Source organism: Corvus hawaiiensis, chromosome 18 (assembly GCF_020740725.1).
Source record: "Corvus hawaiiensis isolate bCorHaw1 chromosome 18, bCorHaw1.pri.cur, whole genome shotgun sequence".
Classification (NCBI taxonomy): Eukaryota; Metazoa; Chordata; class Aves; order Passeriformes; family Corvidae; genus Corvus; species Corvus hawaiiensis.
Genome location: NC_063230.1, coordinates 7,858,663 through 7,874,636, shown reverse-complemented (window position 1 = coordinate 7,874,636; position 15,974 = coordinate 7,858,663). Strand labels below are relative to the sequence as shown.

Below are 15,974 nucleotides of genomic sequence, written 5' to 3'. Positions count from 1 at the left end.
TTCTTTCCTTTATACTTTGAGCCACATGGGCATTAATTCCATGTTTTGCTTCTAGAATTGTTCTTCAGACTGTGTTGTGTGTATTTACAGAAAGCACACTGAAGGTTTCTATTACCCTTTGTAGTGGCATAAGAAAGACACTTCTGGTTTTAAAATACGTTTTTCAATAGACTCTTGGAAAAGTATTGAAAAGTAGGACAGTCAGGGAAAGCAGCAGAGGCCTTTCTGGAGGTGAAGAGACAAGGCAAGGGAAACAAACTGTACAGAACACTGGGAATGAGTGGCAGGTCTCATTTGCCACTGGTTTGTGTAGAAGTTGTTTGGGTAGTTCCCCCTCACCATTCCCACCCTTCTGAATGAGCAGTCAACTTTATTTTCATTTGTAACAGGATATTTGCCCGTTATCGGTGCCTCAAAAGCCCTGTGGAGTCGTTCAAACTTCAATAAGCAGCTTTAACTTATATCTGCAGAGGTTCTTGATATTAATTTGCCCCAGCAAGCAAGTCAGTGAGATCATTTGTTTAATTCCAAAGTCTTGAGGCCATTCCAGTTCTTGCCTGTCCCCTAAGTAACAGAGTTAGCAGCACCTCAGCTTGGGGTATCAGCTGCTTTGCTATTTGGTGTCTTGTGTGAAACACTTCATCTGCTGAAGAATCTCTCCTGGTGTAAAACAATACTTGTCTAATGAAAAGTTCAATGAAAAACAAAGCTCTCTACTTTATCCGGGTCTGGATGCCATATGTTACATATCTCCATTGCATGAGTTTCTGGCCTGAGCGAGGCTGTGCATTCCTTTTGTGGAGTGTTGCCCTGTGTAAGGGGAATGCAAATCCTCTGTTAACTGCTGGAATCAGTCATCTGTTTGTTGATTTCCATCACTCTTGGAAGAAGGGTGTTCAGGAGCCTTGCTTTGGAAGCTTCCTTTGGAAGATGGTTTGGTTACATCTTTCATTGCATCATGCGTAATAGATGTAGGATGCAGCAAGAATAATCCCAGTGCAGATGTGAAACGGGAAGATATTTTTCCTGACTCCTGTCAGTGGAGTGCACTATCAGGTTGACTATTCTGTGGCAGTTTCTGTGCTTTTTAATGACCAGTGCCAGCAGTAGCTTCCTGTCCATCTCATCCCTTTTGTTTTCATGCTCCAGCCCCTCCTGAAGACCCAAGATGAGTTTGATCAACGACTACCAGGTGATGCTTTTCAAGGAGGTGGATAGTAGAGAGTCTTAACCCCATGGCAGAAATGCAACCTGGCATTTTCCTGTGTTGCAGGGACTTGCAAAGGTAGCTCTGGATCATGGAAACCAACCCTGGCAGCACTTCTTGTGGGATTGCCAGATGAGAACTTAGCCAAAGCGTACCGTCATCGTTTTCATAGGGCCCACCTTTGTTTAGAGCTTAGGGGTGTCTGGCATACTTGTGCATGGATCTGAAATGCAAATATTTCCATGGGGATTGGGAGATCTTTGCTGCCTTTTTCAGTGTTGGAGCAGCAGGAAGAGCAGACTCATGATCAGGTGCTGATCCCCCTGGGCTGCATTTGTCTGAGATCTGCCTGGACTGCTGGGACAGGGATGGGAGCTGAGCTCTCCCATAGGTCTGGGTTATGGTTTACAGACAAGGAAATGGGGTTTATGCTTCCATGGTAGATAAATCCCATGGGCTGCTGGTAGCTCATTACCCAAGGAGGGAGGACTAACAAAATCCCCAGAGTTGGGTATTTATAGAGCAGATGTTTCTGCATGAGATGCTCATAAGGATACATTTTGTGATGTGATAGTTAAAACATTAAAACTGCAAAGTTTGATGTCTGGATAACTTAGTCATAGCATTAATTAGCTATTAACTTGATCCTGCAGAGTTTTCATGCTTATTTGTGTGTGATATATGTGGAAATTTTTTCTCGAGGCATTAATTTTCAGTGAATTTTTCTATAGTCAAAGAGACAGTAAGTGATACCAGCAGGCCACATTCTTGCTGATACAACTTTATAATACTTTTTTCAATCTTAACCTTATTAATATCTACCTTGATATTAACCCCAGTACAGATCATAGAAGTAAGAAAGCAGGATACACAGTACTGTGGTGCTGTTCATAACCAAAGCAGTCAAACAAATGTGCAAGTGTGGTAGCACAAATGAACCACAGAAAAATCTCTTCTGAATGGGCCATAGGGCAAGGAAGGTGTGAAGGTTGAGCTGTTTTGCCTTTAGTCTGCAAGTGTTGCTTATGAATTTTAACACTCTAAAACTTAATGAGGGGAAAAAAAAAAGTGATACACAGCTCCAGATAAGACCATTTATAGTGCATTTCTGTCACCTTGAAGCTTAATAAGTAGAGTTCCACATTAATAGATGTGCTTGAAGGTGAAGCTGCTGTCGTTTATTGTTATAACTCCTGAAAGGTATCTCAGAGAATTTGAATTCTAATTTCAGTTTCATAAAGACGTGGCATTAAAATTCACATTTGTGTTTTTGACACAAAAGGATTAGTACAACTGGAGATGGGAAAACAGCATGTAGAATTCTCTTCCATCTATCCTGTGGAATCATTTTAATATCCACTTTACCTGCCTCCTATCATTCATTGCTAGTGAGGCTGTGTGAGGATTTGAGGAAAGGATGCATTTATCTGTGCTTTTCATTTGTGTTCTTAATTGAAAATTAGTGCTGTTACAGCAACCAGCTCACAATTAAGTGCCTTCAGATTTTGAGAGGTCTCTGAGAAAATGTGGTTTTTCTACCTATCCAATTAACACAGCAGCCTGCCTAGATGACCGGGACATGGGAGAGGACCATGATTGATGTGTTAATTACTTGGAGATTGGCAGTCCCTCTAGTTAAAAGCAAAAACTGGCTGCATGATCCTGATAGCAGAGGGTAATGATGGTGTCCTCAGTTTTTGAGAGGTAACCTTACACAGCTTTGTGGGATTCAAAGGCCTGAAAGCTGAAAGGTTGTCTGTGTTATTGTCAAAATTACTGCGTTTCAGGTCTGGGAAGACCTTCCATATAGGTTTGGTCAGTGAGCACTATTAACAATAATTCTGTCACTTCATTTTCCCCCTAAAGAAAAAAAAGAGGGGGGGGCGGGGGGGGGGGGGGAAGGCAGCCTTTGGAAAATTGACTTGAATTTTATTTATTTATTGGGTAGTGGCAGGTTGGTGCTTATGCAAGGCTGGAGTATCAGTCTGTGCTCGCTGGATGAGTGAGGCCAAGTTCAAAGGTCCCCTCTGACAGTTTCTGCGGTCATTGATAAATGTAACTTCTAACGACTCCAAGTAGCCTTTCACTCTGGCTTGCTTCTTCTACCTGTGCCATTCTCTTGTGCAGTGTTTAGAGAAATTTAAAGGATTGTGTAAGCTATCGTCCTTTCCTTACTAAAGGTGACTGATCTAGGCTTTGTGCTGAATCTGCTGCACACAGGTTTTTCAGTTTCTGTGGCCATGATACTGCTGAGCAATCTTGTGACTATGCATGTTTTTCCTAAGGTGGTGAAAGTGTCTTTCAGTTTAGAACTGCTGGTTTTGAAATCAAATTTTTGGTTTACATATTGTTTGTTCTGCAGACTTCAGCTTGGTTTAAGGTGAGTCCCTGGACTCACCAGCAAAGCAGAGAAATGTGTTTGTAGGCACTTCTGGGATTGTGTTCCCCTTTTTGTTCAGGCTCAGAGAGTTGCAGATGTGCATTGCCCATATTTTACTGAGATTTAGTGGGTTTGTCTGTCTACTTGGCCTCCTAATTGTTCATCCAAGGTGATGAGTTTTTAATAATTGTAGTATAAATCAACTTTATAGTGAAAACTATACTTTCGTTCAACTCTCTTCTGTCAGGAACGTAAGTTCAGATGGAGCAGAAGCACGCAGAAGACTAAGAGAGTGTGATGGCTTGGTGGATGCCCTCCTTCATGCTTTGCAGTCTGCGGTTGGCAAGAAGGACACGGACAATAAGGTGAACTTGAGCATTAAAACGTGGTGGATGTTTCCATTAATTTACGCTGCAGTGTTGCACTGAGATCCAACTTCTCTTTGCTGGTATCAGAAGAGGATTATGCTTGCTGCAGACAATAGAGTATCTCTGGTATCCGTGGTACTGCTGGTGGGTATCAGCAGGATGCTGCTCTGTTTCTCTCTATGGCTGATGAGGGGAGCAAAGGCTGGCAGCTGAGAGGTGGGGAGAGTAGTCCTTTATTGTCAGTGACATTATTGCTGTTGTTCTGCATTACTTAATTGGCATTTATAAGTGCAGTCTCCAAATCAGAATTGAGTCCCGTTTGCACAAAGCAGCAAAGGAGTCAGTTCCCATTTTAAAGACTTTATTCAGCACCATCTCTAAAGACTGAAGTACTTAGACATTAAGAAATGTTTTCAGACCTGCAGCACGTTCACTGTGGCTTTTTTTTTTTTGGTGCAGATTCTGTTAATCTGTTTTTATCATCATCTCATCCCATGGCACTTCAAAGTGTATTTATATGCATGAGGAATATCATAACTTTAACCTGTTTGAAAAAGAGCATACTATTTCTTTCTATCACCAGAAAGCTTGTAAAGCATCGTTATTTTATTCTTTTTGAGTCCCACCATGTGATGGCCTATACAAGGGAGTTACAAAGCCCTGTTACTTAATCAGGTAATTTTGGAAGTGGATTTTGTAACCACCTGGTGGTTCCCATTGCAACCTACAGAGCATTGCTCTTGTCAGAACCCGATGTGCTGTGGATTAGCTATTACTACAGGACAACGTGTGTTCTCATTGAAATCCTCACAAGGCCTACGTTTTGACCCAGAGAAAATTTAATAAAATGAGCCCCTTGGAGATTGTAAACGTTGGAAGAATGAGAGAGAGACTTGGATTAAAATAAGATCCTTATATGATCGTTTTTTGCTGTGTATTTGATCTTTTGGTGAATTGTATTCTTTATGTAAGATCAAGTGGTATTTTTGATGAGAGAGTTTTCATTTTGAATGGATACTATTTTTGAAGTGCTTCACTTTCAGAAAAATAAAATTGGGTTTAGAGGAAGAATGAACTTTAATTTAAGGGTCTTGACTAAATCTTCCTTGAGAGCTACATGGTTTTCCTGGGACAGGTGTCCTTCTTTCTTCAATTTCCCCAAGCCCTCCTCTGTATGATACAATGGTTTGCAGGTAAGAGGGTGCAATACTTACTGTAACATAAATTTCTCTGTAACAGTCTGTGGAGAACTGTGTGTGCATCATGCGGAACCTTTCCTATCATGTCCACAAAGAGGTCCCCGGAGCTGATAAGTACCAAGAACTAGATGCTGGTCAGACTACAGGCACAGGAGGCTCTCAGAAGAAGAAGAAAGATGATGCTGGTTGTTTTGGTGGAAAAAAAGCTAAAGGTATGTGTTGCAAAAAGCTCAGAACTGGAAATGGATTTGGGGGTAAACGTTGCCGTGCGGTTCTGCTCTTGCAAGCACATTCATCGTGCTTGTTTAGGATGGTGCAGTTTGTGGAGTGTTTGCTGTGTTCTGGCATGTGTTTATCTCTTGTGTTGTATCACTGTTAGATATTTGGGATTCTTTTTCCCACTATTGCTGTGATTTTGTTTGGCTTTAAACAGGAGTGCTGCATGCTGACAGATGACACTCTGCTGTTGGAAAAAGGTGGATGTGCTCTGCCTCTCCTCTGCGTGGCTGTGTTCTTGCATCTGTCAAATCTCTGCTCAGTCCCCTTGCCTGGCTGTGTAGCATGTGTGCCCTCCTCGGGAAGCCAGGCCAGCATGGATCCATCCATCCATCCATTCCCCTGCATGGCACTCCTGGCTGTACATCTTCCATGCCTCCAGAGTCTCATACTTGAAAACAAACTAAAAGCCTCCCCTCCCACTCAACCAAAATGTACGACCTCCCAATTCAGTCACTATTTCAGTAATTTAAATTGCAAACATGATTTTGTAGCTTTTAATTGTCAGTCACTTTTAGACCTGTTCTCTCCTCTGGGGCATGAGTGTTGCAAATGAGTTTCATTATAAGAGAGGATTAATAGTCTCAGTAACCCCCCGTCCATGTTTCCTTTACAAAGAGACACTCAAATTATATCCATTTTCTTTGTTGTTTTAGAGAAATTACTATTCTAGACTGAATTCTGTTTTCTTTCCTTTCTTAGAGAAATGACTATTCTAGATGAATTCAGAGATAATTAATTCCATTTTCTGTCTAGGCTTCATTCTCCTCATTCATGTGTACACACATCCTGGCTTATTATTTATAGCCAGGTACAAGGAAGGGTTTTGCCCCTAAAGAGCTGATATGGAGTTGTTTGAACTTGATGGACTGTGTGCTGCACATTACTCTTTGATCTGACCTGTACAAGTTACTAAAATATTACATGTTTCCATATGTGTTAAGGAAGTCATCACAGTGTGAACTTGCTTTTGCAGACTAGTCTGTCATCAACTAGATTTGAACTGTTTAAAAGAAAAATTGGTGGGAATCTTCTAATGACTGAGGGAAAAACGAAAGAAATAATTCTGCCTGCCTGGCCAGCCTGTTCTTACAGGGTGTGACTGAACCTGCGGTGTGATACCTGTTGGAAACTTTGCACATGTACTGACTTGAGCCTGTTCCCTGCCACTTGCAGTCACTGTTGTTGCTTTGCTTGAGAGCAGCACAGTCAATGGAAACACTTTCAGACACAGAAGCTCAGAGTGCCCTGTGGGAGGAGGGTGTTGTGCTGAGGGAGACCTGTCCTCATCCCCTCGATGGCAGTAGCCAGGGAGCACTCTCAGGTGTGTGTCCCACACCAGGTGTGTGCCTGGGCCCACCTAGAGATGCCTCTCCTGGGGCTGTGCACCCGGGTACTTTCTGTTTGTCAGCTGAAGCACCACGTCATGTCTTTTTGGACAAATTGGTCTCAAAATCATCCAACAATGAGGATGAGCCTGTGGACTGCAGCAAGCAGTGCAGGCGCTCAGTGACAGCTTGGGTTTGGCTCTGTGTGTTCAGCAGGAAATGACAATATATTTAATGGTTTTTCCCAGCTTTTTGCAGTGCTCTTTTGAAAGTGTGCTATTCCCTAGAGGAAATCAACTGGTGATAATGCTGGGCTCACAGCTTGTGGGATGTAGATCAGAAGAATAGAGAGTCTCAGACAACTGTTGTGCTTAAAAAATAAAAGTTAAAATCCATTCATAAATGTGCTTTTAAAATCATAAAGAGAAGCTCCCTTGTCTTCTGTTAAATTTATGTGGATACTGGTCTGAACCTATCTTAATTTTCTCAGTCTAGAACCTCAAAATTTATCTGTTCTCTCCTCTCTTGTTCACTTAATCTCACACTGTTTCCATGTTTATTTTATTTTATTTCATGGTCATTGATCACAGCATTTCAAACACCTCTGCAAAGGGCTAGTCATCCTTCTGTCCCCTCAATTCTGTGAGCACCTTTTCATTTAATGAAAAGAGAAAGAAAAGAAAAAAAAATGCTGTGCAAAGAAAGATTGGGGGTTTTCAGCAGGAACAAAAGGGAGAAAGTGGAATACCTTGGTTTGGTTTTTTAATTGATAAAACTTCTGTAGTCTTATAATACTCAGGTTTTGAACCTGTTCTGTGAAATTCTGCCTCTTTGTGACTGTTCCTTTGTATTTTCTTCATCCTGTAAATTTTTGTTTTTCTTTTGCTGCTTTTCTGGTAATTAGAGGAGTGGTTCAATCAAGGTGAGTCTGCAATACTTTCTTTTCATCATCACCATAATATGCTTTGTTCGGCTTTCTCATGCAAGGCTAAGAGCTGAGATCAAGGTCTTGTTCGTTCACCTTCCCCTCTGCTCCCCCAACGCATCCTTCTGTTCATTTCAGCAGGCATGGAAAAATCCTCTGAGGGAGCTTTGCAGTTTGGTCTTTCCACACCAAGAATGGAAAAAACAAGGATTTTTTCATTCCTGGTGTAAGTGAAGTAGGGGAATTGCTGTGCAGCTGGCCTGCTAAGCCCAGGAGAGCAGGAACACCCAAGTGTGAGAGTTGTCTCCCCAGCCCTGTCAGATGGAAGGCTCTGCTGGCTGGTCTGGGGGATGGAAGTAGCTGTGAGCCACAGCAGCTTGGATGTGTATTCTGAAGGGTCCTTGGCACTTCCTCTGCTTGGGCACGGGCCTGGGCTGCTGCAGCTTTGTTACGCAGAGGAGCTGGATGAAGCTATCCCCAGTACCTGTCTCAGGGGATAGGCTTAAGTTTCTCATCCCAGCACAGTAAGTGGAAGTGCACCTGGAATACACAAGTCTGAGGCTAAAGCTTCCCTCAGCTGGGAAGTTCATAGGCTGTGGGTGCCTGGGAGACTTTGTTACTGAGGCTGATTTGGGGGTGAAGGCAGGGCCATTTTCAGGTCACGACACTTGCTTCAGATCGTGGGTTCTGGAGGGTTGAGCCGAAGGAGAAATGTTGGGGAGGGGGAAAAACCAACCAAACAAAATCTAATTGCTCCATCCAGCAAATGTGCTGGGTAGTGTTCTGCAGGATACTGATTCTGGACTATGAGTGGTGAGGCTGTGGAGGATGGACTTGCTGGCAGGACAGAGCTCAGCCCTTGATTTCTGTCACTCCTTTGTGGCCAGTTCAGTGGCTGTATTAATGAGCACCAGGGAGGATAAGGCGGGATTGTTATGAAGAAGGACTTTCCCTTAAACTTTTATTTCAACCAGAAAGCAAGCTTTTGGGAATTAATCCTTCAGCAGAAATGATCTGGCTGCTCTATGGTTTGATTATCCGGTAAAGAAAAACCACATTTGAGGAAGATCAACAAGAACATTAGTGGTTAATAATGCTGGGTCACACTTCAGAGTCTGTGCAGAGTTTCTGACAGGGGGAAAATGCTGAAGGTCATGTTTTGGTTGTTTCTTATATAATGAAAAGTAGCAAGGGGGGGGGGAGAGGGGAAGAATTTTAATCCCACTGTTTCAGAGACTGTAAATTGCATCTTGCACAAGCAAGTCTCATGTCAGGCAATTTTCCCAAACCAGAGTGCTGTGCCAATCCTACAGCCGGGTCTCACAAAACAGGCCTGTCAGCAGGCATGTTCATAACTGTCTCTTGGGCAAGGTTTAGAGCTGTGCTTCTGATCCAACAGCATTGGCTTTTCTCTGACACACCTCAGGCTGGAGAACCTGGAGATGGGTGGAAATTGAAATGTACAAAACCAGGATCTTAAACTCCCTCCTGCTGCAAGTGCGGTTTGTGCTGTGGTTTCAGCATCCCTGTGGTGCACAGCCTGATTGTGAAGATCCAGAAAGTGGCAGTGGAGTGCTCCATACAAATCCCAGCCACATGGGTTGTGTGTGTGTTCACATTCCTGTTGTGAACAATTGCACAGGGTCGAGGGAGAGAGCAGGGTGTTCAGAGCTACGGAACCCGGCAGTGATGCTGGTTCTCTCATGTCATCAGGTGGGCATGGGGATGGCCGAGAGGGCTGTAATCAGTAGGCTCTCGAATTGTTAGATTTGGTCACCTTTTTAGAAACTCCAAACCAGTATTTGTGAAAATCAAAGGGGAAAGGTAGCTGCTGGGCCTCAGATTGAAACCTTTGCTTTCTGGGTGTATTTGTTTTGGAGGCTTCTTGCAGCTTGCTCACCTTGTCTCTATAGGAAAGCCCTGGAAAATGAGTGTGCTTGGGGTATTTCCAAACCAAATCCATTTGATTAAGCAAGTAATTTGTAGAGTTGAAATCCTCTTGGCCAGAGCTCCATATTCTGAACAGCTGCCATTGGTAAGCAGCTGGCAGCTTCTGCTTTGAACAGACTGGCTTTGGCCTGCAAGGTGGAAGTTTCTCAGAGGGCTGAGACACAAACCAGCAGAGGTTCCTCCAAACCAGCCAGTGTTTGCTGTCTGGCCCAGAAATGGAGAGATAGCAACTGAAGAGCCCAGAGCACAGGTGGAGGGTGCTGTCTTTATGAAAGATGGGTTAGTAAATAGGCAGCTGCTTTGGCATTCCCAGGTCAAAAGTAGCAGCCAGCACTGCACTCCTGGACAATTCCTCCTTAACAAGTTGTGCACAGACACAGTGCTTACTAAACACTGCCACTGAGAAGAAGGGAACTCTTACTGTACCATCTCAGTTCTGTAGGGCTGATAGAAGTTCCAAACCAACCTTTAAATTATAGAGAGAACTTCTGAAATGAGTAGTTATGTTGAGTAAGGTCTGGCTCTCTTGAGAACATGTTCTGAGGTTTGAACTGTCTAATGGCAGAGACATGAAATTTGGGGTCATGTGAAAAAACAGTTTGTCTTACTTGTAGATAAGATGGAGTCACATTTATTGGTCTGCCTTAAGTCTGTAATCTTTCCTAAACACTGACTTCCTTCCTTGAATGCTTTTTTTTTTTTTTTTTTTTAAATTCCTTCTGCCCTGCTTTTTCCTGTCAGTGCTCTAAGGGTCAACAAGGGTTTGCAGCCAGTAACTGGGTTCACCTGCTGTTACGAAATGCACTGTCCTTTGGTGATGTACAGCACTTTTTCTTTCTGGTATTTGATTCCCCAAGCAACGTGTTGCTCCTTTCATGGAGAAAAAAAATGGTGGAAGGCTGCAAAGTGCCACTAATTGCTGTCCCTTCCTTTAGAAAAGATACCTTTCAAGGAGTGCTGTGATACCTGGCTGCATGACCTTTTGGCAGCTTAGATGGGCTTTTACATACTTCAGTTAAGGAAATTACTTCAGATAAGCAGAACTTCTAGGTGCATGTTTTGTTTTGCACAGCAGTTGAAGTTGGCTGGTATTCTGTGTTGGCATTTCAAAAGAAAAGTGTGTGATTCCATCCCCTTCCAAAGAAAGGGAGAGGGTGGAATACTACCTTGAGGGGAGATTTCCCTCTTGATGTTATTTCTGAATATTCATAATGGTATTTAAAAGCTCGATTCTTCTGTGTACAGTACTGAGTATTTTTATCTTTTTGTCAAGAGGAAAGGTAGAGTGACCCATTGAATTCACTGTGCGTGCACCAACCCCCTGCTATAACAAGGCAGGGACTGGCCTTTCCCATCTCTTTACCTGTTGCCAGTCAAGACTCACACTGATCTCCTCATTACATTTTCAAGGACCATTTTCCTGTTTGCTTTTAAGCAGCCTGGCTGGTGGAGCTTTCAGCCCTTTCTGTAAAACCTCCATTAACAGCCTGGTAGTCCCTGTGCAGAAGCCACTTCTGGCAGCTTAAATTGCGTTGTCTGAATTCATTCTATCACACCTGCCCTCCTTCCTCTGGAGGGAGAAGGACTAAATAACTTGATTTTCCCCCCTCAAAATAATTTGGGAAAGCTAAATTGTACGCTACTGGCCTCAGAAGCCATGCAGATTCTTGCACTGCCTTCCAAATCTCTCTCTCTGCTGCCAGTATTCCTCTGATGGCAAGGTTCCTGCTTATCCCACAGCATCCATGCAGGCTTACCCAAGGCAGTGTGTCTCCTTGGGGGCATGGAAACTAACCCTTCCTTCCCCATGTGTTTCCATAACCTTGAATTCTCAACCTGACTAAAACTAAAAGTGCAGGTTTTGTTCTGTTTTCCGTAAAGGATTGTATAAATTAAAACTGATGTAATGGTTTGACACTGCTTCTTAGCAGAAGTATGGAATTATTTCCATTAGCTTCTAATAAATAGTAAAAATGACACTTTGTCGATTGAAGGGCAATTCAAGGTTAAGTTGTTGGCTGCTGTCTGTACAATATATTAAATCCAAGTCTTCCTGCCTGGTAGTGGCATTGAGAATAGAGGCTACAAAGCAAGGCTGTTGTTTTTTTGCTCTGCTGCTGAGTTTTTGCTTCAGCTAAGCTTCGGGTCAAAATCCCTCTGTGAAAACAGCAAGTAAACACTGGGCTTCTGAGGGAGGGGCACAGCTTTGCCAAGAAGGGAAATGGCAGAATTTTCCAAGGTTTAAAACACTCTTAAGACTCTCTGAAATGCTAGTGCTAAGCATGTTTGCAGATCAACCTGAAAGCAGCACAGGTGTTTGTCCCTAAGTTCCCATGCTAAAACCACAACTGTGCAGCTGGACTGCGAGTCAGATACATACAATTATGAGTAGCAGTCTGTGATTTATATTCTGGGTCTGTATCTTCTCTCATCTTGTAGATGCACATGACAGAAACTTACCTGTCAGTATACTGACAGTCTTTTCTATCTGTTGTCCTCTTTTTTGCACAGGAAAGAAGAATGGAGATTTGGACAGGAATTTTGATACACTTGATTTGCCTAAGCGGTCTGAAGCAGCAAAAGGTAATGCTAATGTTTGTGCTTTTGGAAATAACAAGTAGCTTGGGAGCTGGAGGCTCTTAAAGGGACTTGAGACATGAGCATATCAGGCCAATCTCTTTCTTTTGTAGTGACTTAATTGAAATAATGGATATATCTGTGCATGCTGTTATCTAGTGTTGAATATTGGATATGACTTTTTATATAAAACTGCTGAATTGGTGGAATCTCATAGAAGCCTGTCTGATTTGGTGTTAGGTGATTGTAACTCCAGAGAGGGGTGAGTGCAAGCTCTCCTCCTCTACAGCTCCATTTGCAACCCACCTGCACCAGATGTGACTGTAAGGAGTTGTGAAGTGCACTGGGTGAGGGTACTTAGCACTAACCCTTTCCCTTCCCTGGCATCTCTGTCATTTTTCAGTGTTCTGTGAAATTGGATGACAGCAGGGATTGAGGTTTTTTCCCTTTACTGATAGTCAGTCTTCCCCTGAACACAGTATTCCTCCATGTCTGTACTGAGCAGTACCTGTAGTTTTCCAGGATATGAGAGGTTCACAGAAAAACTCTTCTGCATTGTGCTTTTTGTATTTCAGCTCTGCCAGAGGTGGAATCTTTCACAATCTTCGTTCCCTTCTTGCATGCATGGTACTTCTTTTAATTGGAGATTAGGAGGTGATTTGGGATTTTGTCAGAATTCTTAGAGCATTGGATGGTGTTTTGAGACTTGCACGGGTTTTGATTTGAAGTGTGTGCAATGTCTCTGCAGAGATCCAGCCATTGTCATGGCAACTGCTGCATTGCCACCCTGTCAGCCTCACCTTAATGAGCTGTGAATACCCAGAACTACCTGAGTATTCCTCAGAAGAAAAATTTTAAACTCTTCCCGCGTCACTTAGAGAATTTTGGAGGGTATAAAGAGACAGTGTGACTCAGTGGAGAGATCCATGGACTTGGAATACCTGAATTATGCTGTTTTAGTGACCTTGGTCCAGTCCACTTATTTGTGCTTCAATTTCCTTGGCTGTTAACTGGGAGCAACAACAGAGGTTGTGTCTGAGATCCTTAGGGATGTGCTGATACTCAGTAATGGTGTAATAATTATACATACATAGTGCTGCACTCAGATTCACAGTGAAGCTCTGATTGATGATATGCAAACTAATCCTAATATGCAGATGAATCTAATCTATTTACAGATACCCTTTACAGTGGATGCAGTTTCTAGTCTCGTGTCTAAACTGATTTTCATTTGGTGCATTATTACACAAGATCTGCTGTATCCTGTGCAATAATGCAAGATACTGATGTACCTCTTAGAAGCTGCAGTACCATCCTATTTAGAGAGCTGCAGGAAACTTCTGCTAACCAACCTTCACTGGCTGCCATCAGTTCAGGCTGGGAGTTCATTACAGTGCAGAGCAAGGAGACACCTTTAGGATGCAGGAAAAGAAAGGAATGCAAAATATAGCAAAGGCTTCAGCATTTGCATTCCTTTCTAATGTGATTGGAATATAGGTGCCACTAAAGGGAAAAGATGGAAATCAAGAATTTCTGCAGGAAAATGTATCTCATATAGCTTTCTTTAAAATAAGATAAAAATATTTCATGTGGCTCTGTTAATGGTAGAAGTGATGTGCAGATCTGATGGGAGATGTATCTGTCTCAGAGCTTACACAGCTTGTTATCATATTCAATTGCTAGAAATCTCACACTCTTGAAGAGGTTGTTTGATAATTTTGAGATACCCCCATTTAATCAAAGACAAATAAATTACATATCTCATGCTAGATAAGGTCAGGAGATTAATCCCACAGCATTTTGAAAGGAGTACTTTGACATGAAAAAAGGTGTAAGTAACTATTGACTTGTGTGCTAAGAGTAAAAAAAACCAAGACAGTGATGCATTTTTGTTCACTTTTTTACCAGTGGTTTCCTGCCAAGCATCTCATTTACTTGAGAATTCCTGGATACTAAAGGTTCTAACAAGGTTGCTTGAGCTTCGAATTGTTCGGTAAAATAAAGGAAATAAAATTGCAGTTTTAAAACCCTTAAGAGCCCTGGTCAGATCTCTGCTACAGAGTATAATTGGCTCTGATGAGATCAGCTCTCAGCTGAGGCAGAACCTCGTTACCAAGATGGAAAAATCATGCAAGTTTTAATGATCAAAAGCACTCAGATTGAGTGACATGATGAAGTGCTATTTCAAAAATCAACAATTATAGATTAATCTCTTTCATGTATTATTAAAGCCATATTAAAGTGAGTTTTCAGCTGGAATCTTTGTGAGCAAATGAAACTGCAGTAATAAGATTTGTTCATGCAATGCAGCAGATGAACATTGGGGTAGTTAACAAATACTGGGATGTAGTGTTGTTAAGTTTCCTGTAATCTTGTAGTTAACATCCATGGAGCTTATCTGATGGATCTAAAGACGTGATCTCAAGAACTTGACATCATGGTTTCCCTACAGGATACTCCTAGGTATGACCACTGAGCTTAATTGAGAGTGTGCTTATGATCACTTGAAAAATCATGAATTAGCAGCAGCAAACTATTTCAGACTTATTTTCTATCAGCTCTGGAAACTTCATTTTGACTCCAGATTACTTTAATGGTATGAATCACTGCTTGTCCTGTAGCCAAACATCATAAAACCAGAAACTTCTATAGATTGTGAGATTGTGGGTGATGTCTGTGCAGGATGCAGAGGTTTCTCAGTCCTTCTTCAGAACATCTGTCCTGCTGGTACAACGTCTTAGGAAAATCTTCATATCCTGAACAATCCAAAGGCTCTTGTGAGTTGTAACCTAGTATTTTACTTCACCTCCTGTCCCCCCCGTCCCCCCCCCCCGAATTTATTTGTTCTGGAGAGGAATGAATGAAGGAAGGCAGTTGTCTTTTTCAGAGTGATGAACTAGAGTCTCTTCCTGATGGTTCCTGGTTTTTTAATGGAAATCAGGTTTTGCTGCAGCACATCATTTGAGCAGTCCTGAAACCATTTCTAAGCCTTTAATAATTTTATGTGCTAGGCATTCTGGCAGGGGAAAGCTTCCAGTTCAGGGTTGTTATCTGTGGTAAACTGGATAATGTCAGATGGGAGAACTTGCAGTGCTTTCAGAAGCTGTCTCATCTGATACTAAAAAATGAATGTATATGCCCTGGCAGTGTCCAGAGTACTGCTGTCCTCGTGAGGAAAGATTGTGAAAGAGAAGCTTCTTGTTTCCTCTTTGTTGAAAGGAGTGTATTTTTTTTCCTGACAGTCAAAGAGAGAGGGAGGATAAATTTCGGGAGAAAGTGGTATGAGTTTGCGTAGAGAAGGGAGCAGCACTGACAAGAAATTATGAATGCTGTCCTCAGAACCTTGCTAAATTTAGGACTTTCAAAAATTGCTGCTTCTGTGAGGGGGGGGGAGTAAAAGTCTTGCTGAAATCCCTTCCCCAGTCTAAAGTAGGTCAGTGATAGTGGTGCTGGCTGCCTCCTCTGCAGCGTATTCTCTTCCACACTACCACAGCGCTGATTTCTCCTGTGTACACATTAAATACATAGCGTAGTACAACTCCTGTGCTTTGTTCACAGAGTCCTTATTTCTGAGCAGGAATAGTGGCAGGAGGCTCAGGCACTGGGGGAAGATCAGGATTCATGGTATCTGTGCAGGGGAAGGCAGTGTCTCAGATGGCAGTACCTCTGCAGTAAGGTTTCCTGAGCAGAATTAAGGATTGATGTGTGTCAGCCCCCCAAAGATGTTACAGGAGTTGTAACATTTAATCCTCCTGTGTGGAGGT

The 15,974-nt window shown here is 42.4% G+C and overlaps 1 protein-coding gene across 15 annotated transcripts in view; it reads left to right on the top strand.

The window, feature by feature from the left end:
* The window catches only part of ARVCF (ARVCF delta catenin family member), a 258,446-nt gene that overhangs the window by 202,748 nt on the left and 39,724 nt on the right, over positions 1-15,974 (top strand). For 13 of the 15 annotated variants that reach the window (XM_048322525.1, XM_048322527.1, XM_048322522.1 and 10 more), the window contains 4 exons: positions 3,835-3,952; positions 5,195-5,366; positions 7,663-7,680; positions 12,145-12,216. In XM_048322525.1, the coding sequence (XP_048178482.1) occupies positions 3,835-3,952; positions 5,195-5,366; positions 7,663-7,680; positions 12,145-12,216 (380 nt within the window). The remainder of the gene's footprint in view (positions 1-3,834; positions 3,953-5,194; positions 5,367-7,662; positions 7,681-12,144; positions 12,217-15,974) is intronic. The other 2 variants (XM_048322530.1, XM_048322528.1) reach the window with 1 other exon arrangement.